Source organism: Lithobates pipiens, unplaced genomic scaffold (assembly GCF_037356315.1).
Source record: "Lithobates pipiens isolate NorthernLeopardFrog02 unplaced genomic scaffold, aLitPip1_a1.2 Scaffold_23, whole genome shotgun sequence".
Lineage (NCBI taxonomy): Eukaryota > Metazoa > Chordata > Amphibia > Anura > Ranidae > Lithobates > Lithobates pipiens.
Genome location: NW_027507785.1, coordinates 23,525,299 through 23,548,487, shown reverse-complemented (window position 1 = coordinate 23,548,487; position 23,189 = coordinate 23,525,299). Strand labels below are relative to the sequence as shown.

The 23,189-nt window shown below is 45.0% G+C and overlaps 1 protein-coding gene across 1 annotated transcript in view; it reads right to left on the bottom strand.

Moving 5' to 3' along the window:
* Positions 1–12,922, bottom strand: part of RNF121 (ring finger protein 121) — a 13,173-nt gene extending 251 nt beyond the window's left edge. Inside the window, exons 1-5 of the mRNA XM_077451049.1 lie at positions 12,777–12,922; positions 5,730–5,884; positions 2,564–2,671; positions 1,185–1,305; positions 3–18 (exon numbers count right to left, since the gene is read on the bottom strand). Coding sequence (XP_077307175.1) covers positions 3–18; positions 1,185–1,305; positions 2,564–2,671; positions 5,730–5,884; positions 12,777–12,902 — 526 coding nt within the window. The 5' untranslated portion in view covers positions 12,903–12,922. The remainder of the gene's footprint in view (positions 1–2; positions 19–1,184; positions 1,306–2,563; positions 2,672–5,729; positions 5,885–12,776) is intronic.
* Positions 12,923–23,189: the final 10,267 nt, after the last annotated feature.

The following is a 23,189-nucleotide window of genomic DNA, read 5'->3' as shown; positions in this document are numbered from 1 at the left end:
ACCTGACGCACTGTAGAACTGAGAAAGCAAGTTGGATGTTTCGGTATTAGTTCATTCACATACGGATTACCAAAGACTCAAAACACTGGTAAAGGACGGTCTAGAAGTATCTCCACTGACAATGTTGGTGTTCAATTTTCTACAAATGGCACGCTATTGTACCCGTGTGTTATATCTATCTATGTCAGGTGCAGCTCCACAAACAGGTAGAATTATATTTTTTCATATACTGTCCAATGTGTTCACTGTGTCAGTCAAACGGTGCAATGTATAATGATCAATACACTGTCCAATCTGTTCCCTGTCAATCCGACTATACAATGTATAACCGATCAATATACAATGCCCAATCTGTTTCCTGTGTCAGTCCAACCATTTTCTGTCCAGATCAATATTAAGCCCCACCCCTCCCACAGCCAAGTCACACTGCGGCGGTTGCATCCCTCGCCATCCGCTGACATTTTTTCCCTGGTGCCAGTTTTTAAGCCTCTTGATTGGCCGATAGGGGATGACATCCCGCACATGTACAAGCAAATCAAGTCATCCCGAATAATAAGCCCTTGTACACACGATCGGACATTCCGACAACAAAATCCGACGGACAAAATCGACGGATTTGGTTGTCGGAATGTCCGACCGTGTGTACAAGGGCTTATTATCTTGTCCGAAACTGTTGCATACACACGGTCGGACAAAGTTGTCGGAAAATCCGATCTTTCAGAACGTGATGACGTAATTTAGTTACAATGGGACTACGTTCAAGCTAGTAGCCAATAGCTTTGGTGTAGGAATTTGATCTGAGCATGCGTGTCCGATCGGAATTCTCTACACATGATCGGAGTATGTCCAATCGGAGCATTTTGTCGGAAAATATTTCCGGCGAGTTGGAAAATTTGGTTCTGACGGATATTCCGACGGAAACAGTCCGATGCATACCACACACAGTCAGAATGTCCGACAAAACGCTCTGATCGCACATTGCATCGGAATCTACGACCGTGTGTACAAGGGCTAAGTGTAACCCAGAATCAGAAGCCATATATGCAGAGTAATGGTGGTCGTAAAGGTCAGTTCTAGTGCAGCGGGATAGCAATTAAATAGTTTCCCCCTCCATCAACTGAGTCTAACCTAGACATAAGCACGATCTACAATACAATTTCCAAGTAAACACCCTCCATACTTACACCTATTGTGGATGCCATGTAATCGGCACACATCTCAGCAAAATCCCTTCCGAGTACCCCATAATAGAGGCCATAAAACAGGAGGGAGATGCCAAAGTCCATGGCATCTTCTGGCTTTATCCTGTAGGGAAGGAAAGGATTAAAATATATTATGTTCATGAGACAAGTCTAAAAATTGTACATCAATCCAATACCCACATCCCCACTCCCCTTTCTGCTGGACTGAATACTGCCAACATTGTACTTACCGATTCTAAAAAAACAAACACCGACCATTTTCAACCTACATCTTACAGCCTTTCCCAAAACTCAGCACCCCGAAACAACCCCCTTCACCAAGAATGACAGAAGTACTAGGCCTAGACTGAGAACACCCCCCCCCCCAGAGAAGGTCACCTGGAAAGTGGGCAGTGATCCCCAAGAAATGTGCACCCCATCTCCAAGAGAAGGTCACCTGGAAAGGGAACAATGATCACCAACTAAAGACCCCACTCCACTCAGGGGAGGTGACCTGGATAGTGGCCAGTGATCCCAACAATTGAAAACTCCACACTGCTCAGGGGAGGTTCCCCCTGTAGGGGAGAACACTTGGAATGTAGGCAATGATCCCCAGCAGCAGCAACAGGGAAGGTCACTTCAAAAGTAGGCAGCGATCCCCAACAACTGAGAAGCTGGGGCAGAGTTGGCCAGTGATCCCCAACGTCTGAGGACTCAGCATCCCTCGGGGGAGGTCACCTGGAGTGTAGGCAGTGATCTCCAACTGAGGACCCTACATCCCTTAGGGGAGGTCACCGAGAGGGTGAGCAGTTATCCTCCACAACTGAGGGCTCTGCATTCCCCAGGGTCCCCTGGAAAGTAGGCAGTGATCCCAAACATCTTAAGAGCCTGCATACCCCACGGGAGGTCACCTGGAAAGTAGGCAGTGATCCAGGCATTGGAGGACCCTGCATACCCTAGGGGAGGTCATCTGGAGAGTGGGCAGTAATGTCGAACATCTGAAGAGCTAGAGCAGAGTTGGCCAGTTATCCCCAACAAATGAGGACCCCACAACCACCAGGGGAGGACACCTGGACTACAGGCAGTGACCTCCAACATCTGAGGCTCCCACATTCCCCTAGGGGAGGTCACCTGGGAAGTGTAGTGATCCTCAACAAATGAGGATACAACCCTTTCCCAGGAAGGAAGGGGGGGGGGGCGCGGGGGAGATTTCCAATCGCAAACATTAGGTGATGGAGCCTGAATGTTTTCTGACATTCAATGAATGGAATCAGAGTTAGGAGTAAAGACTTTTCTACTGACATATTTCCGTTTATACATACAGAACTTTTTACCGTCTACGTGGTTATCACACACTTCATATAAACAGACCTCAGACGTACCTGAACAGGAAGTTCAGACCAAACAACGTGAACATCACAGCGATGTATCCCACAATCCCAGTTGCATAACTCATTTTATACAAGAGAAGAAACCATTTATACACGAGCCTGTGGAGACAAAACACGGCAAATCAAAAAAAAAAAAGTCACTCTGACCAAAATGATTTTTTGGAGATTTGGAACACCTAACATATCTGCATTGTTGAGTTCTAAGTGCCTCAGCCATTGCAGTGGGGACCCACCATCCATCCTAAATTTTCAAGTTATAAATAAAAGGCCATAAGAGAAGTGGAAACACCCTCTGAGGATGTCCAGTGTCATCTATCCCAGGGATATGCAATTAGCGGACCTCCAGTTGTTGCAGAACTACAAGTCCCATGAGGCATAGCAAGACTGACAGCCACAAGCATAACATCCAAAGGCATGATGGGACTTGTAGTTTTGCAACAGCTGGAGGTCCACTAATTGCATATCCCTGATCTAGCCCCTTTCCTCCTAAGCCTGACTGTCCCACCCTTTTAATTCATTGGATTTCAGTTCTTTCGATCATGGAGGCTCAGCATCACATGTGGGCATTACCTAGGGTGATCTGCATGAAAATACAACCTGCCTAGGAATGCCCACTCCTCCAGACTGAATGTTGACACACTTGTCTTCCTGAAACAGGCCTGTGCTCTTCATGTGTGACTTCAGCACCTCTCATATCCAACCCCAGCATATGAAACATGGGGCTATCAGAGCTGGGAACAGAGATTGCTTAATTCAGTCCTGTTCATTCAATTCAACTTTGTCTATGCTAATCCTCTGGCTTTACAAATTTTTTTTTTAAGTCACAGACATGGAACATTCATGCAGCCAGTGAAGTGACAAAGTGATAACGCCTGATCTGCGCACCAGATGGTGACTATAGAAGCACTGAAGCCATTATATTGTCATGCCAGGGGATTAGTATTTTTCAGAAGCAGAGGCCAGCAATGACAAACCACCTTTTTTTTAGGATTTCTATCTTTAAAATACAAAAAAGTTTTAATTTGGCATAGAGGGGGAAGTAATGATAAACGTCAATAGACTACAGTGAGTGAAAGGAAAAAGAAAAATGATACAAATTGTTACAAAATGTGAACTGTTAGTTTAATGCAGCCTTGTCAGGAAAAAATAAAAAAGTCTACCTGGATAAATACTTACCTTTTCCCTACCCGCCAAACACTGCTCTGTTCAGGAGAAATCTTCCTATAAAGTCCACTGAGAAACCAACACTTCCAGTATCCATGTTAACAGCAAGAGCTGTACTCCAGTACACCACCATCACTCCCCAGTATCCATGTCACCAATGGGATCTGTACTCCAGTACATACCTCTCACTTCCCAGTATTCATATCACCTGTGAGACCTATACTCCAGTACATACCCCTCACTTCCCGGTATTCATGTCACCAGAGATCTGTACTTCAGTACACATACCCCATACCCCAGTATCCATGTCACCAGTGAGATTTATACTCCAGTACACACACACACCCCTCAATACCCCAGTATCCATGTCAGTGGGATCTGTACTCCAGTGCACACACCAGTGAGATCTCCACTCCACATACAGCTCACTCCTCAGTATCCATGACAACGGTGAAATCTGTACTATAGTACACAAAGCTTACTCCCCAGTATCTATTTCACAAGTGAGACCCAAACTCCAGTAAGCAAACCTTACTTCCCAGTATCCACATCATGAGTACATATACAGAATGTGTTTCTGGCTTAGTGGTTCCAACCAGTACCAGGAACCAACCAGTGGTTCCATACCAGTACATACACAGAATGTGGTTCTGGCTTAGTGGTTCCAACCAGTACCAGGAACCAACCAGTGGTTTCATACCAGTACATATACAGAATGTTGTTCTGGCTTAGTGGTTCCAACCAGTACCAGGAACCAACCAGTGGTTCCATACCAGTACATATACAGAATGTGGTTCTGGCTTAGTGGTTCCAACCAGTACCAGGAACCAACCAGTGGTTCCATACCAGTACATATACAGAATGTGGTTCTGGCTTAGTGGTTCCAACACTTCCAGTATCTATAGTATCAGTGAGATTTTCACTCCAGTACACTCACCCTACACCCCAGTCTCCATGTCACGAGTGAAATCTGTACTCCAGTATGCATACCCCACACCTCAGTATCTGTCACCAGTGAAATCGCCACTCCAGCGCGCACACCTTACTCCCCATTATTGATGCCATTAATGAGATCTGTATTCCATAACACACCTCACCCCCAGTATCCATGTCACCACTGAGATCTGAACTCCAGTACACAGCTCACTCAACAGTATCCATGTTCACCAGTGAGATCTGCACTCTAGTATACATGCCTCACATCCCAGTATCTATGTCAGCAGAGGGATCTGACTTTCAGTTCACACAGCTTACTCCCCAGTACCCACATTACCAGTGAGATGTACAATGCAGTATACACACCTTACTCCCTGGTTTTCATTGCACCAGTGAAATTAGCAATCCAGTACAAATACCTGACTTGCCAGTATCCACAGCACTCATCCAATTTGCACTTCACTAAACAAAGTTCACTACAGGCAGTAAGATATGTACTTCACTACAAAGCTCATTTCCCATGGCATCAAAGATCGCCGCACCAGTACACACAGCTCATGTCTCAGTAGCCATGTCACTAGTGAAATCTGTACTACAGTACACAAAAGGTCACTTCCCAGTATAAATGGCACCAGTGAGATCCATACTCTACTACATACCACACCAAAGAAAATTCCAGTAGGCACAGATCACTCCCCAGTATCCATATCACCAGTGAAATCTGTACTATAGTACACACAGCTCGCCCCCCCCCCCCCCCCCAGCATCCATTTTACAAGTGAGACCTCCAGTACACAAAAAAACTCATTCCCCAGTATCCATGTCACCAGTGAGATTTGCACTCCAGTACATATACATAATGTTGTTCTCCTGCTCCCCTTTGGGCTTAGTGATTCCAGTAGTGTTAGAGGTCGGAAAGAGAAACTAGCAAGTGCTGCTGAAGTGTTAATTTCTCAGCAGACTTGAGAAGCAGATTTTTCTTGAACAGAGCGATATTTGGCCGCCAGAGAGGTAAGCATTTAGTATCCCTTTTTAGCAGGTAAAAATGTTTCCTTACCTGGGAGTGGTCTGCTCCAGTGGCTTGCGGGTGGCCCTGTAGGTTATAAAAGCAGTGACTAGGGAGAAGAGAATCCAGATTCCCAGGAACCGCATCCAGTGCAGCTTCATTGTAAAATACACGGGAACAATCCACATCTGGAAGAGAGTCACCATCTGCGAAGGAAGCAGAGAACACAAAAACTGGTACTAAAAATGTTGCTCAGCATATTTGTTATCTTTAAAAAACACGCTGCAATTCATATACGTGCATTTTGGGGATTCTAGTGGTTGGCTGTGGTCTAGCAGAACATGGTTTCTTCCTTTAAAATTGATCACACAAAAAGTAACAAGGTCTGAGTCTAAGCTCACTTACAATGTTTTGCAAATGTTACACGCAATTTAGACTACCAGTTACATGCTATGATTAAACATGGGGCAACTTCCGGTTCCGGTGACGCATGGGAGTAGCTGTCTCTCACATTCGCTTCCGCAGCACAACCCTCAAACTGGCCTGAAAAAACAGCCCAACCCTTCTCGGCTGCCAGCACTTCCTCCCGAGTAACCCCCCCCGCGCTTATCCATGGACCGTTTTGTAGAGAAAACGGTCTGTGATCGCAAACGACCCTGATGGAACAGCCACAAAATTGAGGACTTGGTCTCTGCCTTACCGGATCATGCGGCGGATGCAGCAGACATGGAAGTGAGCGGCTGCTCAGCTTCCCCCTCCTCACACCACAGGGACAACAATATAGAGCTCATAGCTCAGGCAGTGGCAGCACATTTGACCCCCATGATAGCTGCCCCAGCTGAAAAGGCAGTGAATGCGGGAATGCAGCATATAAGAAAACAACAGGGGAACACAGCAGGACAGGCCCACTGCAGACCGCAAAACCGCAAAACTCCCCGCCCGATCATTGCAAAATACTTGAGCTACTCAGACAAAGCCTCCATCTTGCAAAAATTCAGACAGTCCATATCCCTTCAAATAGACAGAATGAATGTTCTAATCTTTGCAGACTACTCCATCGAAGTCTTAAAAAAAATAAAATTAAAATTTTCCAATCCATCTGCATGGAACTCCACCAGCGTCAAGTGAAATTCACCTTGGCTTTCCCTGCAATTCTCCGCCTCAAGGCCCCCAGAGATCAGCTCTCCTTCCAGGACCCCTCTGAAGCAGACGCTTTCCTGCTCAAGCACACACCAACTGCTCACCCAGGGTTGCCCCAAATAATCGCCCACTGGAACAAAGAAGCCCTAGGAAAGACTCTCCAACACGTTTCAAATACTCAGGCCCCGACCATCGAGCTACTCTTCGTTGACTCGGTAATCGCAAACACCGGCCAAGACCACTGATGGGCAATTGTAAGCATTCTTTTTAGGTTACCCTACATTGTGTTTTACCTTCACTAATGGTTTCCTCTATTTTAGCCTCCATCAAAATGGCAGGCCTTGGTACTATGTTTTATATGGGTTACCTCCAATCTTACTATATCTTCACTATTTTGAAGTGACCCCTATGGTCTTACTGCATACAGCCACCCCCCTCCCTCATATATAACCAGAGTTTTGTTGCGAAAGATACTATTGCACTTTCTGGGCAAGCCTCCGTGGCAAAATTCAGGTCAGTACTTGGAGCTGGCCTATACAGCGAATCCATGCAGGAAAAAAAGCAAAGTTCACGCAATGTTTTGTAATTTGTTTATTTTGTGTTTCTTCCCCTCCCACCTTTATCTTACACCAGACACTCAGGTACCAATAGACTCTCACTTGAAAACTGCATTGATATGCAGCTTCAGCTCAGAATCCAATGCAACCTTAACATAAGCCCAAATCCCTCAATACACCCCGCCCCCCACCCCCACCCCCATGAAAGTCACCTTGTGGAACGTAAAAGGGCTTAGGTCCCCCAACAAGAGACTTAAAATCCTTTGCCACCTTAAGAGGCTTAAAACCAACATTGCCCTTCTCAAGGAAACCCATTTATCGTCCCCCGATTTCCATTGCATGAAAAAACTCTGGGTAGGCAGCTGGACACAAAGCAGGGGTTCTCCTCCTGAGCCACAAAAACCTCCACTAGACTACTGAACTCCCCACAAGTTGCCTCCCCTACATGAAGTTGGGGGCAACTTCAACACCATAACGCACCCGACAGATGTACACCCAAACACCTTCGCAAAATACTCACGACCTCTGACTTAAAACAATTTGCATCCATGATGGACTCTCTCTACTTCCACGACATGTGGCGGCTCTTTTACCCAGCAGACAGGGAATTTGCTTTCTACTTTAAAACATATAATGTCTTCACCAGAATGGACTACCTCTTCCTGTACTGACAATCTTGTCCTAATGATCTCTGGAGTAGACATCCATAGCATAGCCATATCCGATCACGCCCTAATATCAGCAACCCTTGACAAGCCCGACCTTCATCCTAACCCCAGAATATGGCGCTTCCCCTTCCTTTCTTCATAACTCAGATTTCAAAAAACACATGGAGGAAGTATGGAAAAATAAATAAATAAATTCTACAGCTAACTCACACGCCGACAACCCAAACCTTTTTTGGAAAGCTGGCAAGGCCTTCCTCTGAGGCCAAATCATCTCCTATGCCACTTCTTACAAAAAAAAAAAAAAAAAAAAAAAAAACATACCCTAATAAATTACAAGACAGCTAGCTCCAGACTCCGTCTGGCACAACGTTCACTATATGCCTTAGACACATGCGAAAACAGAACTGAATGGCAGGCAGCAAGAAACTTGACACCTGGGCAGACACACTAGAACTGACTAAGGCCCCTTTCACACATGGGGACAGTATGTCCGTATTTCATCCATCCGTTTGCGGATGAAATACGGACATACATGCATTTCTATGGGATAGCGGGTGTCTGCGGATGAACATTCGCAGACACCCGCTATTGTCCGATTCTGCAGACGGAGGAAAATCCGAGCAGATCATCACGGGGCGGATCATTACTGATCCGTCCCGTGTGAAAGGGGCCAAAAAGATCCCATCTGGATGCGACTCTCCACAAATTTGGCAATAAAGCGGGTAAATTGTTGGCAAGACTTTGCAAAGGCCCCTTCCACCCTACTCATATCACCTGCTTAGGAGATACCTCAGGCACCATTAAAAACTCACACCAATAGATTAATAAAATCAGGCTACATCATTGTATGCTACCGACCCCATAGACAAAAAAAGTGTCACTCAATCTTTTTTCAATAAAATAGCCCTACCAACAGTCACCTCCTCCCAACCGGAGACCCTAAATGCATCCATTTTCCTATGCAAAATTTCCACAACTATTCTCAACCTAACTCCATCTAAAGCACCAGGCCCCAATGGGTATACAGGGGAATTCTACAAGACCCTACAAAAGAAAACAACAGAGCCCACCCTTCTAAATGTTTACAGAGGCATATGGTCAGGCGGCCCATACTTACCTACAGGGAACCAGGCCATTATCAAATTACTCTTGAAGAAAGGAAAAGAAGACCCCCTTGAACCGGGCTCCTATAGACCCAAATAACTTAAAAAATGTAGACGTCAAAATACACCCTGCCCAATCAGGTTTCATAAAAAGGGAGAACGGCCACTTTAAACATATGTAAAGTAATGATGGTCCTAGAACATGCTAAATGCAATCCGGGGGAGACTTTGCCATCATCACTCTGGACGTGGAGAAAGCCTTCGACAATGTTGGCTTTGAATGTTTCTCGATGACCATGTCAAAAATGGGCTTTGACGGCCCCTTTAATCACTTTGTGAATTCTACGTACACATCTCCCGTGGCCAGACTGGTGGCAGCTGGTCTTTTCTGATGAATTCCGCCTCCACACCACAAGGGCATGAGGCAAGGCTGCACTCTCTCCCCGCTGCTATTCAACCTTGCATTAGAACCCCTTTCTAGATACCCAACCTAAAAAGTCCCACTAGATGGGATCAACATTGGTAACCATGAATTGCGCACCTCCCTCTTTGCCGACGATGTTCTCATCTTTTCATCGAATCCCTCCTCCATGTGCTAGTAAAACAATATTTGACCAATTCAAACTTTTCTCAGGTCTCCACAACTATAGTAAAAGTGAAATTCTCCCCATAGGCATCCTCTTAAACCCTCCTTGGACCTCTTACTCACCTTTCACGGTTGCCAAATCGCACATAACCTACTTAGGCATCAAAATAGGGAAGCTACCATCTTCTATATACCACCTCAACTGCCCCCCTCTGGTTACAAAGATATCCCAAGAATTGGGAAACTGGATGGATCTGCCTCTCTCTCTCCTGGGAAGATGCCACTTAGTAAAAATGGTCAGTTTTGTACGCCTACTGTACCTGCTTCAAAACAATCTCACTATTCCAGAAACATAAATCATCTCTAAGTTTCTCTGGCAAAACGACCGACCACGCATTGCTTTTGTCAAACTATCTTCCCAGACGCGAAGGGGGTATTAGTCTTCCAAATGTCAGAACTTACAACTTAGCATAGGCCTAGATTGGATATCACAATCCTCCCGTTATTCAAATTACCTCACCGAATCAACAAAGGCCCATCTTTATTCTTTGGCTGCCCTGCTTCACTGTAAGTGGAAATCTATTCCCTCAACTTTACAGTAAAATTTCCTCTTACCAGACAATGCCATAGCCTGGAGGGAAGCAAGAAATAGCCTGAAGCTCTCTCCCTTCATGTCCAGACATCTTCCAATCCAAGACAACCCTAACTTCCCACTGGGGATGGAGTACATACCCTTCCTCATTTGGAAACAAAAAGGCCTTGCTAAACTCTCAACACTTTGCAACGTGGAAAAAGGGTGACCCCACGTCTTCTCAGTCATTACTACTGAAGCTTCCTCCCTTCCCTAATCTCATGACTTCCACTTTGGGCAATGTGTTAGATTTATTTGCAACTCCTGCAGAGAGGCACGCAAAAGATTTAGAGCGACTATCACAGACCACATGCTACAAGAAGGCTCCTACACTATCCCCGACAACTATAAACCTCTCCTAAAAAAAAACAAAAAAAACAAAAAACAAACAAACACTCCTACATTAGCGTCCTCATCAACAGAAAATTGGGGCAGAGACTTCTGACACAGACATAGTGGATAAACTTCTACGAGGCTGCAACAAAAGCCTACAACTGATCCCCAATGAATCTTGGAGAGGAACCCAACCGAAAATCCTCACTGTGCCTATATACCCTTCCTTTCTGGGAAAAAAAAAAAAAAAAAAAAAAAAAAAAAAAAAAGAGAAAGGGCTCCACCACCTGCCCCCTATGCCAACAAGCCAAACCTTCATCAACTCACCGTTTCTGGGCATGCACTTACATCTCTACCTTCTGGGATTAAGTCCTATCATTTATATATGGTTTAACCCTGCTGAAACTACCCCCCTACTTCTCATCTTTGGATACTGGGACAAACTACTAACATGATCCCCCAATGTCCACACAACGCACAAAGATTGGATCTTGGTATGCCTCCTAGTCGCTCAAAGATCCATCTTTAAAAAAAAAAAAATTGGACTTCCCCATGCAGTCCACAGCTCTAGCAGGTTAAACAGGAGCTTCTGCACTTACTATATAGAGACAAGCACAACACAGACTATAAAAAAACGAAGCCTCAAACATCTACTCCAGATGGCAAGCTTTCATTGAATCAACACCATCAAGAGGGACTCTACAACTTTGAAAATTAATTCTCATACTATGGTGCTCTTCGTACAACTCTGGGGACAGAGGACACCTCTGACAACTAACTCAGAGGAACTCAAAATCCTCCTAAAACATGATCACCCTACCTCATCACTGATATCTCAAACATCAGCACCCCATTTGAGATCACCAAGCCTTGAGAGCACCCAGCTCATGACTTCACCACCGTAGTGTCTTTATACAACATAGTGGCGTACCCCGCTTCTTCCCCTCTTTCCTGATTGTCCACCCTGTAGTTTTAGGGACCTCCGCAGATGACCCATCCAGTTATCTCTGCATGAGAATTTTTTCTTACATGGTGTTATTAACTTTGTTATACAATTCGCATATGCACACAATGACCAGGCTACATGGTTAATGTCTACCGTTAAATGAAAAATGTATGCATTTCCCCTTTTTTGCGATATCCCGTAACGTAATTTCCTTCAATAAAATCTATTGAAAAAAAAATAAAAAAAACACACATGGGACATGTGTTTAGGGGCTGTAGTATACAAGTTCTGGGTGTATTTGATTTAAATCAAGTCAATTTAAATCATTAGTAAAAAGGCTTGATTTAAATCATAATTTTTTTAAAGCGCAACTGTCATCTCTGTCCCACAGCGATGACTCCTCTGACCCGCTGTGGACTCACCGACAGTCTCATTCACTTTAATGGGATGGCTGGTGATGCGGCAATTACAAGGTGAGGGACGTGGCGGCAGTAGGGGAGTGGATGCCTGCTAATAGGCACTGCCATGATGGCTCTGAAATGACAGATACTCTTTAAATGTAAGGACTTATTCTTGCTGGTAGCTAGACTCTTTAATATTTGCAAACAAAATTAAGGTTTCCCCATTTAGAATAATAAGCCATCAGGTTAGTAAAACAGCGATATCAGAACCAATTCAAAGTTTGTAGTGTACATAGATTTTCAAAACAATGGGATAAACACTTCCAAGTGTTAACAAGGCAACCTAGTTTTGCCCTGGGTCTCCAAGGATTACCAGTGTGCACAGTGTAATCTGTATAGCCCCAGTGCATTCACATGTCAGCAGTGCACCTGGTGTAATTTAGTGCATCCTGTGCCCTGTATCACAATGTGCCATGTGTCTCCTGCATCATCTAGACAGTCCTGCTCAGAGGATACAGACCGCTATTTATGACACTGGCTAAAAACGAGTAACATATACACTAAGGCAGATCAGTGAAAGGTAATCTCTCTGTTGCCTGTGGCAAGCTCCCATTTTTAATATACCCTCTTTAAAAGGAAAATGGGAGCCGCAATAATCACCTTGGTGTAAAAAGACATTTAACAAAAAAAAAAAAAAAAAAAAAAAAGAAGGTTTTGTGGGTCAAGATCTTACATTGTAGGAGCGCGTGTGTCTCTGTTTCCACTGCACTAGCAACAGCTGGGCCACCACCAGGGTGGCGATGAGAATCAGCACCATTTCGGCATGCATGGCTTCGTGGCCTCGGTGCTTGGCATGCATGCGGGCATGTTCTACCCTGTAAGAGCAAAAAATAAATAAAATAAAAAATTAGGGGTTAGACACACTCCACAGAAAACCACAGCAAGTCATTCACCCAACATAACGGTAGACAGGTCTAATGCCGAAATATTTGAAATATTAACCACTTCAATACCGGGCACTTATACACCTTCCTGCCCAGACGAATTTTGAGCTTTCAGAGCTGTTGCACTTTGAATGACAATTGCGCGGTCATGCTACACTGTACGCAAACTAAATTTTTATCATTGTGTTCCCACAAATAGAGCTTTCTTTTGGTGGCATTTGATTGCCTATGGGATTTTTATTTTCTGCTAAACAAGTAAAAAAAATAAAGACCTAAAATTAAAAAAAAAAAAAAAAAAAAAAAAAAAAAAAACACACACACTTTTTTGTTTCAGTTACAAAACTTTTTAAATAAGTAAGGTTTCTCCTTCACTGATGGGCACTGGCGGGGCGTGATAAGGCGGCATTGCAGTGCACAGTATTGTAAGGATGGATGCCAGTGCCAAACAACGCATGGCAATCAGTGATGCCCATTGTGGGCACTGACTGGCATCCATTGTGGTCTAGGGGGGCATACCTGGTGCTGGGCATCCCTGGTGTTCCAGTGTGGGCATCCTCGGGGGGGCTGCGCTGATAATCGATCAGCACAGACCCCCCCCCCGTGAGGAGCAGGCAATCGGCTCTCCTCTGGCTCTTCCCATTTACACTGGGATCAGCCGTGAGCCTCTGTCAGAGACGCTTTACCGAGATCGTAGTTGCGGAATGTCAGACTGACACACCACAACAACGTTTGCCGCGATGCGCGCCCCTGGGGGTGCACAGCGGCTTAACATCCTGATCACGTCATATGACGTCTGGTCACGGATATTAAAACCACTTTGCCACCGTCATTTTGCTATATGGCGGGCGGCAAATGGTTAAAAAAGGATTTTACAGCCTCTCAATTCAGGCACTTCCCCCCCCCCCCTAGACAGGAAGCAAAATACTATAGAAAATTCTAGAACAGACCTCACGCCCCAAAATCCACATCAATAGTGAGATCTGTACTCCAATACACACCGCTCACTCAATATCCATGTCACCAGTGATAACTGTACTTCAGTAGACCCAGCCGACTCCCCAGTATTCAGGTCACCAGTGAGAACTGTACACCAGTACACACACACACACACACACACACACACACACACACCTCATTGGTGACATGGATACTGGGGAGTGAGGAGTGTGTACCGGAGTTTAGATCTCAATGGTGACAGGGATACTGGGAAGTGAGATCTGTACACCAGTACACACACCTTACTTCCCAGTATACGTGTTATTAGTGAGAGCTGCACGTTGGTAAACACCCTTCACTCCCCAGTATCCACATCACCAGTGAGATCTGTACACCAGTACACACCTCACTTGCCAGTAGCCATGTCACCAGTGAGATTTGCACTCCAGTACACACACACCTCACTCTCCAGTATCAATGTGAGAAAGGAGGAAGGTTATGTGGCATTCCCGGGAAAAAAAAACAAAAAAAAAACACACATGTATAGATTTATATCTGCAGTTTCAATAAAAGAAGGGGTGAGCAATAGTCATTGTAGAAAAAACGAGCAGAGGTCCACTTTAAGGATGCTGTCACACAAAGTGCCAGGCCGTTAGCGGTAAAGCGCCAGCTCATTTTAGCGACACTTTACCGCTGTTCGGCCATTAGTGGGGCGGTTTTAATCCCAAAGAGGAGGAAGAAAAACACGCTTCGGAAGTGCTGCCCATTCACTGCAATGGGCAGGGGCGTTTTGGGGGTGCTGTATACAGTGCTAATCCTCAGTTAACCCTTGCCAGAGATTGTTGACCTATTATGGTCCCCTTTCTGGGCCTGTCCCTCCTCATGGGCATAACTAAAAAAAAAAAAAAAACGAGTTGCTGTCATATTGGTCCACTGACCCAATTCCCCATACGCCCGTCTTCTCTGCCTCCATGATCAGGACACAATACGAGCAGATCTGGCGGTTCATGCATTTCAATGACAATGAACTCGGGGCGACTCAATTTTTTCATCGGCTCTACAAAATTCAGCCCCTTGTAAGTTGTAAACCACTTCAACAGTTTGCAGCCTTGTTTACTCCCGATCAAGTTGTCTGCATTGACGATTCCCTGATTACATTTTCTGGCCGCTTGCCATTCAAACAGTATCTTCCCAGCAAGCGTGCCAGATATGGGGTCAAGATGTATAAGCTCTGTGACAGTGCAACAGGCTATACATGTAGTTTTATGGTTTACGAGGGAAGAGATAGTTAAGTGGAGCCCGATAACTGCCCAGACTACATACGCCGGTAAGATTGTGTGGGACTTGGTGTCACCCTTTTTCGGAAAGGGGCACCACTTGTACGTGGCTAATTATTACACGAGCATGCCACTTTTTAGTCACTTGTTTGATCATGGAATTGGCACATGTGGCACTGTGCGATCTAATCGTCAGGGCTTACCCCAGCAGCTTGTAGATTCCCATCTTAGGCTGGGGGAGAGAGTCTGCTTGAGATGTAATAATTTGCTCGCTGTGAAGTGGAGGGATAATAAGAAGATTTTCGTTCCATCCTCCCTTCAAGCAGACACGATGGTCCAAAATCAAACGGCGACTGGTAATGTGGAGAAACCCCTCTGTGTCCACGAATAGAACCTTAATATGGGAGGGGTAGACCTCAACGACCAATTGATGGTGCTGCAGTTAGCTGACGTAAGGCCAGACGCTGGTACAAAAAAAGTCTCCGTATACTTTATTCCAATTGGCTCTGCCAAATGCTTATGTGCTATACAAAGCTTCAGGACAAACTGGATCCTTCCTTAAATTCCAGGAAGAGATCATCACAGCCCTTCAGTTTCCAGACGGTGCTGTGGCCCAACTTCCCAATCCAAATGCAAGGAGCTGGCAGCATGGGAGGCATTTTCCAAATGTCCTCCCTGGCACCACTACCAATCAAGCACCTCAAAGAAGATGTTATGTCTGTGGCAAACGTGGATTTAGGCTCGACACCAGTTATTGTTGTCCCTCCTGTCCAACCTGGTCTCTGCATCGGTAAATGTTTCAAACACTACCACACACTGGTGGAGCATTAGCATAGGGTACAGCACTGCACAGACTAGGACATACTTTCACAGGGTCTCCAAAGATGCCATCGCTTTTTTAGAGACCCAAGCCTGGAACCGTTACAAATAAAAATGTAATTTTTTATATATATATATATATATATATATATATATATATATATATATATATATATATATATATATATATATATATATATATATATATATATATATATATATATATATATATATATATAATTTTTTATTAAAAAGCCAAAAATAGTTGTCATATTATAATACAGGATTTATATAGCACCGACAGTTTACGCAGCGCTTTACAACATGAGGGCAGACAGTACCATTACAATACAATTAAATACAGGGGGAATCAGAGAGCCCTGCTCATTAGAGCTTACAATCTAGGAGGGAGGGTCAAGTTATACAAAAGGGTAATAGCTGTGGGGAATAAGCTAATGGAGAAAATAGTGCAGCTGTTAGATGGAGGCAGAATAGGCTTCTCTGAAGAGAACGTTTTCAGGGATCGCCTAAAAGTGGATAAATGATTCTCTCTCTATTCTACTCTGTTTTACGGTATTTAACTGCAATGTTTTATTGTGAATGTTTTATTGTTTGCTTTTCAGGTATACATTTTATACTTTAGTGTTTACTGTGTTTTATTGTTAACCATTATTTTATTTTCCAGGTACACCATTCAGCTGCAGCACTGATTTATCTTGACAGCAACAGCATTTGCACTCACTATACGTAAATTAGCAACTCCAGCTCTGTAGGAGGTGATTTCACCACCACAGTTAAACAAAAACAAATGGTGCATGTATTCCCATCATTAGAAGTGGGTGGATGCAAGGAGGTATTCTAATGGTGGGCATACCCACCCATCAAATATTTTTTCGTTCAGCCCACAGGCTGCATGAAAAAAAAATAAAAAATAAAAACACACATACACATTACATATATGCTCAACAAGGACCAGCAATGTACTAGTATGTTGCTGGACTTTGAGTGGTTATTCCAGAATGCAACACACCATTTTAATCTCTAGGGCCTTTGCTTAAAAGAAATGTATACATATACACACACACTAAATATATTTTGAAAAGCTTGCAAAAATTCCCCCCTGAAGCCCATACGTTGTAAGAGAATGGATATGCAACTCCAGGATACGCTATCGAATGCCTTTTCTATGTCTAGGCTGAGCAAAATAAGTTTTTGAGAGGCTAAATTTGAGTCCTGAATGATGTCCGCAGCTAAACATGTGTTATCAGTAATAAATCTATGAGGGATGAAGCCAGATTGATAAGGGGAAATCAGGGATGGAATTATTCCGGAGTCTATATGCTAGGATTCTGCTAAATATTTTTAAGTCGTTAAAGAGGGATTCCGCCCAAAAAAAAAATATTAAAAGCCAGCAGCTATAAATACTACAGCTGCTGACTTTTAATAAATGGACACTCACCTGTCCCGGGTTCCAGCGATGCCAGCAGCCGAGGCCGATCGACCGCTCGGGCCTCGGCTGCTGCCGCCGCCATTCGAGGTGAGGGAATCAGGAAGTAAAGCGAATCGGCTTCACTTCCCGGTTCCCTACTGCGCATGCGCGAGCCGCGCAATAGGAGATCTCCGCGCTGTCACTGGGACCCGTGTGTGTCCCAGCAGACAGCACGGCAGGGCAGGAAATGGCGTAGACTCCCGTGGGAGTCTATGCCCGGAAGTGGGTGAAAATACCTGTCTTTGACAGGTATCTCCACCCCCCTCCCCCCTGAAAGGTGTCAATTGTGACACCGGAGGGGGGGGGGGGGGGGGATCCGATCAGCGGAGGTTCCACTTTAGGGTGGAATCCCGCTTTAATGACAGAGATGAGCCTATAATTTTGGGGGAGTGTATGATTTTTATTGGGTTTAGGTATCAAGGACATATTAGCTAAAAGCATCTCTTCAGGGAAACTACTGCCCTGTAATATCCAATTGAAAAGCTGAACAAACCTCAGGGATAGGGAGGCGGAATATTTCTTATATAGACGAAAAGCCGCCTGGGTCTGGAGCCAAGCCCGTCTTCAAATTCTTAATTACATTCAGGACTTCCGATACAGTGATGGGGGCATTAAGTGTCTCCAGCTGCAGTGGCAAGAGAGTGGGTATAGGGATATCTCGAAACAGGATTCATCCTCTGCCGAGGGATTGGAAAGTCCTGGCGCTAACAGGGATGAATAAAATCTTTGAAAGATTTTGAGTACTTCATTTGGATGAGAGGTTGTTAGTCCTGTCTCAGCAGTTAATTTGTAAACACGAGGGGGAACGTATCGATTGGTTCAGCTTTCTTGCAAATAGAGTCGAATCGGTATTATGAAGTACAAATTTTAGCCTTAGACTCCCTACTTTTTAGCAAGGTAGAAAAATCCCTTACATGGTCCAATTCTAGTCGTTTCTGATTTATGGATAATCTAGTGGCCTCTAGATTCAATGAATCTGTGTTTTTATACAGGTGGTCTAATTCTTGTGTGAGGTCTATTATCTTTTGCCTATTCAATTTGTTGCGAGACAAAATTATGCCAATAAGCGTGCCCCTCAGGACCGCCTTATGGGCCGTCCAGAAGTGGAGGGGGGGGGGGGGTTTCTGAAAGGGCATTATGTGCAAAATATGCTTCTATAGTCTTTGTCAAATCTGATTTGACCGCTAAATCTGCTAGGATTGCTTCATTAAGCCTCAGGAGTGAGGAGTTGGGGCAAGCTTAATAAATTTAGTGGTAAAGGAGGTTACTTGGTGGTCTGACACAAGGGTTAATCTTAGCCTGCTTGGAATTAGCCAATATTATAGGAGAGGCATAAATGTAATCTAACCTCGCATAACTATTGTGGGGGTGGGAGAAAAAGGTAAATTCCTTGACACTACATTATGTGCCCTCCAGGTATCAACTAATTGATATTCTAATTTAGGGGTGCACCGAATGGGTTTTTTGGTGCTGTGGTAGTACGGAATCTCCAATCCTGGGACCGGGTTTTGGGAACAGCCAGCAGTCTGGCTGGATGATTGCACAGGTGGGTCTTGGGCTTAAAACAAAGCCAACACCATGGTTCTGGGCTCCACCCTCCCGAGGAGTCCAGGCGAGTAAGGGGAGAAGAAGTGTGCATGTCTGCACAGGTCGGTCTGTCAGAGCAGACAGAGGGTCCTAGCTTGTGGGCTGAAAAAAAAGAAGCTAGTAAAGAGTGCTGAGGTACTGGGTGTACAGGAACTCTGTTAACCACTTGACCACTGGGCACTTAAACACCCTTAATAACCAGACCAATTTTCAGCTTTCGGTGCTCTCGCATTTTGAATGACAATTACTCAGTCATGCAACACTGGACCTATATGAAATTTTTGTCCTTTTTTTCACACAAATAGAGCTTTCTTTCTTTTGGTGGTATTTAATCACCGCTGGGTTTTTTGTTTTTTGTGCTATAAAGGAAAAAATACCGAAAATTCTGTAAAAAAATGAATTTTTCTTTGTTTCTGTTAGAAAATTTAGCAGATTAGTAATTTTTTCTTCATAAATTTTGGCCAAAATTTATACTACTACATATCTTTGGTAAAAATAAGTACAAATTGGTGGATATATTTGGTCTTTGTGAAAGTTATAGAGTCCACAAGCTATGGTGCCAATATCTGAAAATGGATCACACCTGAAGTACTGACGGCCTATTTCAATTCTTGAGACCCTAACATGCCAGAAAAGTACAAATACCCCCCAAATTACCCCTTTTTGGAAAGAAGACATTCCAAGGTATTTAGTAAGAGGCATGATGAGTTTTTTGAAGTTGTCATTTTTTCCCACAATTCTTTGCAAAATCAAGATTTTTTTTTACTTTTTTTTTTTTTTTTTTTTCACAAAATTGTCATATTATCAGGTTATTTCTCACACACAGCATATGCATACCACAAATTACACCCCAAAACACATTCTGCTATTACTCCCGAGTATGGCGATACCACATGTGTGAGACTTTTACACAGGTGTGGCCACATACAGAGGCCCAACATGCAGGGAGCGCCATCAGGTGTTCTGGAGCACCCAGGACAATTCTGACATTTCTCTCCTACATGTAAAAATCATCATTTATTTGCTAGAAAATTACATAGAACTCCAAAACATTATATATGTTTTTTTAGCAAACACCCTGGAGAATACAATGGTGGTCTTTGCAACTTTTTATCTCGCACGGTATTTGCGCAGTAATTTTTCGAACGCTTTTTTTGGAAAAAAAAACAGTTTTGGGCTTAAAAAAAAAAAAAAAAAAAAACCAGTAAAGTTAGCCCAATTTTTCCATAATGTGAAAGATGAAGTTATGCTGAGTAAATAGATACCTAATATGTCACTCTTCAAAATTGCACACGCTCGTGGAATGGCGCCAAACGTCGCTACTTAAAAATCCCCATAGGCGACAATTTAATTTTTTTTTTACTGGTTCATATGTTTTGAGTTACAGAGGAGGTCTAGGGCTAGAATTAGTGCTCTCGCTCTAACGTTCGCAGCGATACCTCACATGTGTGGTTTGAACACCGTTTTCATATGTGGGCGGGACTTAGGTATGCGTTCGCTTCTGCATGCGAGCACATGGGGACAGGGGCGCTTTAAAAAAAACATTTTTTTTTATTGTTCATTTTACTTTATTTATTTTAGTTTGACATTTTTTTCCCCAAAAATAATTTTTTTGATCACTTTTATTCCTATTACAAGGAATGTAAACATCCCTTGTAATAGGAATATGGCATGACTCTAAGCTGGGAAGCTGGCGGGTGTTGCAGGGTATTGGCGGGTGTTGCAGGGCGTTGCGGAGCGTTGCAGGGCGTTGCGGAGCGTTGCGGAGCGTTGCAGGGCGTCGCGGAGCGTTGCAGGGCGTCGCGGAGCGTTGCAGGGCGTCGCGGAGCGTTGCAGGGCGTCGCGGAGCGTTGCAGGGCGTCGCGGAGCGTTGCAGGGCGTCGCGGAGCGTTGCAGGGCGTCGCGGAGCGTTGCAGGGCGTCGCGGAGCGTTGCAGGGCGTCGCAGAGCGTTGCAGGGCGTCGCAGAGCGTGCAGGGCGTCGCAGAGCGTTGCAGGGCAATGCAGAGCGCTGCAGGGCAATGCAGAGCGCTGCAGGGCAATGCAGAGCGCTGCAGGGCAATGCAGAGCGCTGCAGGGCAATGCAGAGCGCTGCAGGGCAATGCAGAGTAATGGGGGTATTGCAGAGTAATGCAGAGTAATGGGGGTATTGCAGAGTAATGCAGAGTAATGGCAGGGTATTGCAGAGTGTTGGCAGGGAATTGAGGGGTTAATTTTCGGTGCGCAGCGATGTGGGCACTGCAGATGCAGCCCACATCGCTGCTGACACCGATCTCTTCCCCCTCCGCCTGTACCGATCGGTACAGAGAGGGGGGGAGGAACCGGCGTCATAACATGACGCCAGTTTGTTTACAAGTGATCACTCCGTCATTTGACGGAGTGATCACGTGGGTAAACGGCCGCGCTGAGCGGCCGTTTACCGTGATTCGTGATGCGCCGGGTCCTGTGGACCCGGCGGTCACGGATGCTCTCGAGTGCGCGCCCCAGGGGGCGCGCGAGAGCAGAATTCTGGGAGGCCGTTAATTAACGGCCTCTCAGAGTTAAACAACAGCCCTGAAGCCGTTAATCGGCAATGGGCGGTTGTTAAGTGGTTAAAAGAGCCAAGAGGGCTGCAGCGAAGTCTGAGCAGCAGTGCTGCTAAAGAGAGCCAGGTGACTTGGTATTTTTGGTTCTACGTACATTATTGCTGTGGAAAGCTGAAACCCCTGTGTGGGCAACTATTTTGTTATGGACTTTCTTTCTTTAATAAAAGTGGCCTACAAGCCCTTAAAACTGCATATCTGGCGTGGACTCAGCTCACTGGTAAGCTCTACCTTTAAGCTAAAATAACCCCCAAATATTACAGTGCCGAAACCGAAAATGAAAAATACACTAGGCAGAAAACCGAAACCGATACCGAAACAGCACCGATACCGAAAATGACTGTTTTTAAAAAATATTTTCATACAGCAGATGGTCAGAGACTGCAGGCATGGTGCAGGAGATGGTCAGAGACTGCAGGCATGGTGCAGGAGATGGTCAGAGACTGCAGGCATGGTGCAGGAGATGGTCAGAGACTGCAGGCATGGTGCAGGAGATGGTCAGAGACTGCAGGCATGGTGCAGGAGATGGTCAGAGACTGCAGGCATGGTGCAGGAGATGGTCAGAGACTGCAGGCATGGTGCAGGAGATGGTCAGAGACTGCAGGCATGGGCAGGAGATGGTCAGAGACTGCAGGCATGGTGCAGGGGATGGTCAGAGACTGCAGGCATGGTGCAGGGGATGGTCAGAGACTGCAGGCATGGTGCCGGGGATGGTCAGAGACTGCAGGCATGGTGCCGGGGATGGTCAGAGACTGCAGGCATGGTGCAGGGATGGTCAGAGACTGCAGGCATGGTGCAGGGGATGGTCAGAGACTGCAGGCATGGTACAGAAGATGGTCAGAGACTGCACCGGTTCCCCTCAGATGCAGCCTGCCTGATAAAATACATGCACAGTGTTTTCCATGTATTCCAATGGCTGTAGTTCACACCATGCAGTCAGTTTCCGGTGCGGAAACTGACTGCATGGTGTGAACTAGAGCCATTGGAATACATGGAAAACACTGCATGCATTTTGTGCAAAAAAAAAAAACACACGGAACTGCATCTGGTGTGAACTGGCCCCAAGCAAGGTACCTGGTTCCGTTCCAACAGACTTCTATTGGGAATGCTCATATCGTTACCTCTACTAGCAATAACTGAACCCTTCCCCATTCTATCACATGGAGATAAAAACCTAGCTGGGTCAAAATCAAGATTATTATTATTTTTTATATGGTCAATAAAGTGAGTACAGCCTTTGTCCTGTGACCTGGTGTTATATAGCATGGCTACATTCACACAAGTGGCCAGAGGTAGATAGTTTCAGAGGCAAACAAATTACTTTTGAGATGCAGCAGCACTGTGGGCACAAAAAACGTGCGATTTAGCTGCGGACAAAACTCTGCAATGCTTGCCCTGGGCACACTCTTTCCCCCTCATGCAGCTTGCCAGTGTCTAAATGCAGCCTTACCCATGCCCGGATCAGAGCGGGTGATCTCCGTGTGTCACGGAGCTGTGGCATTGAATTGCCCGGG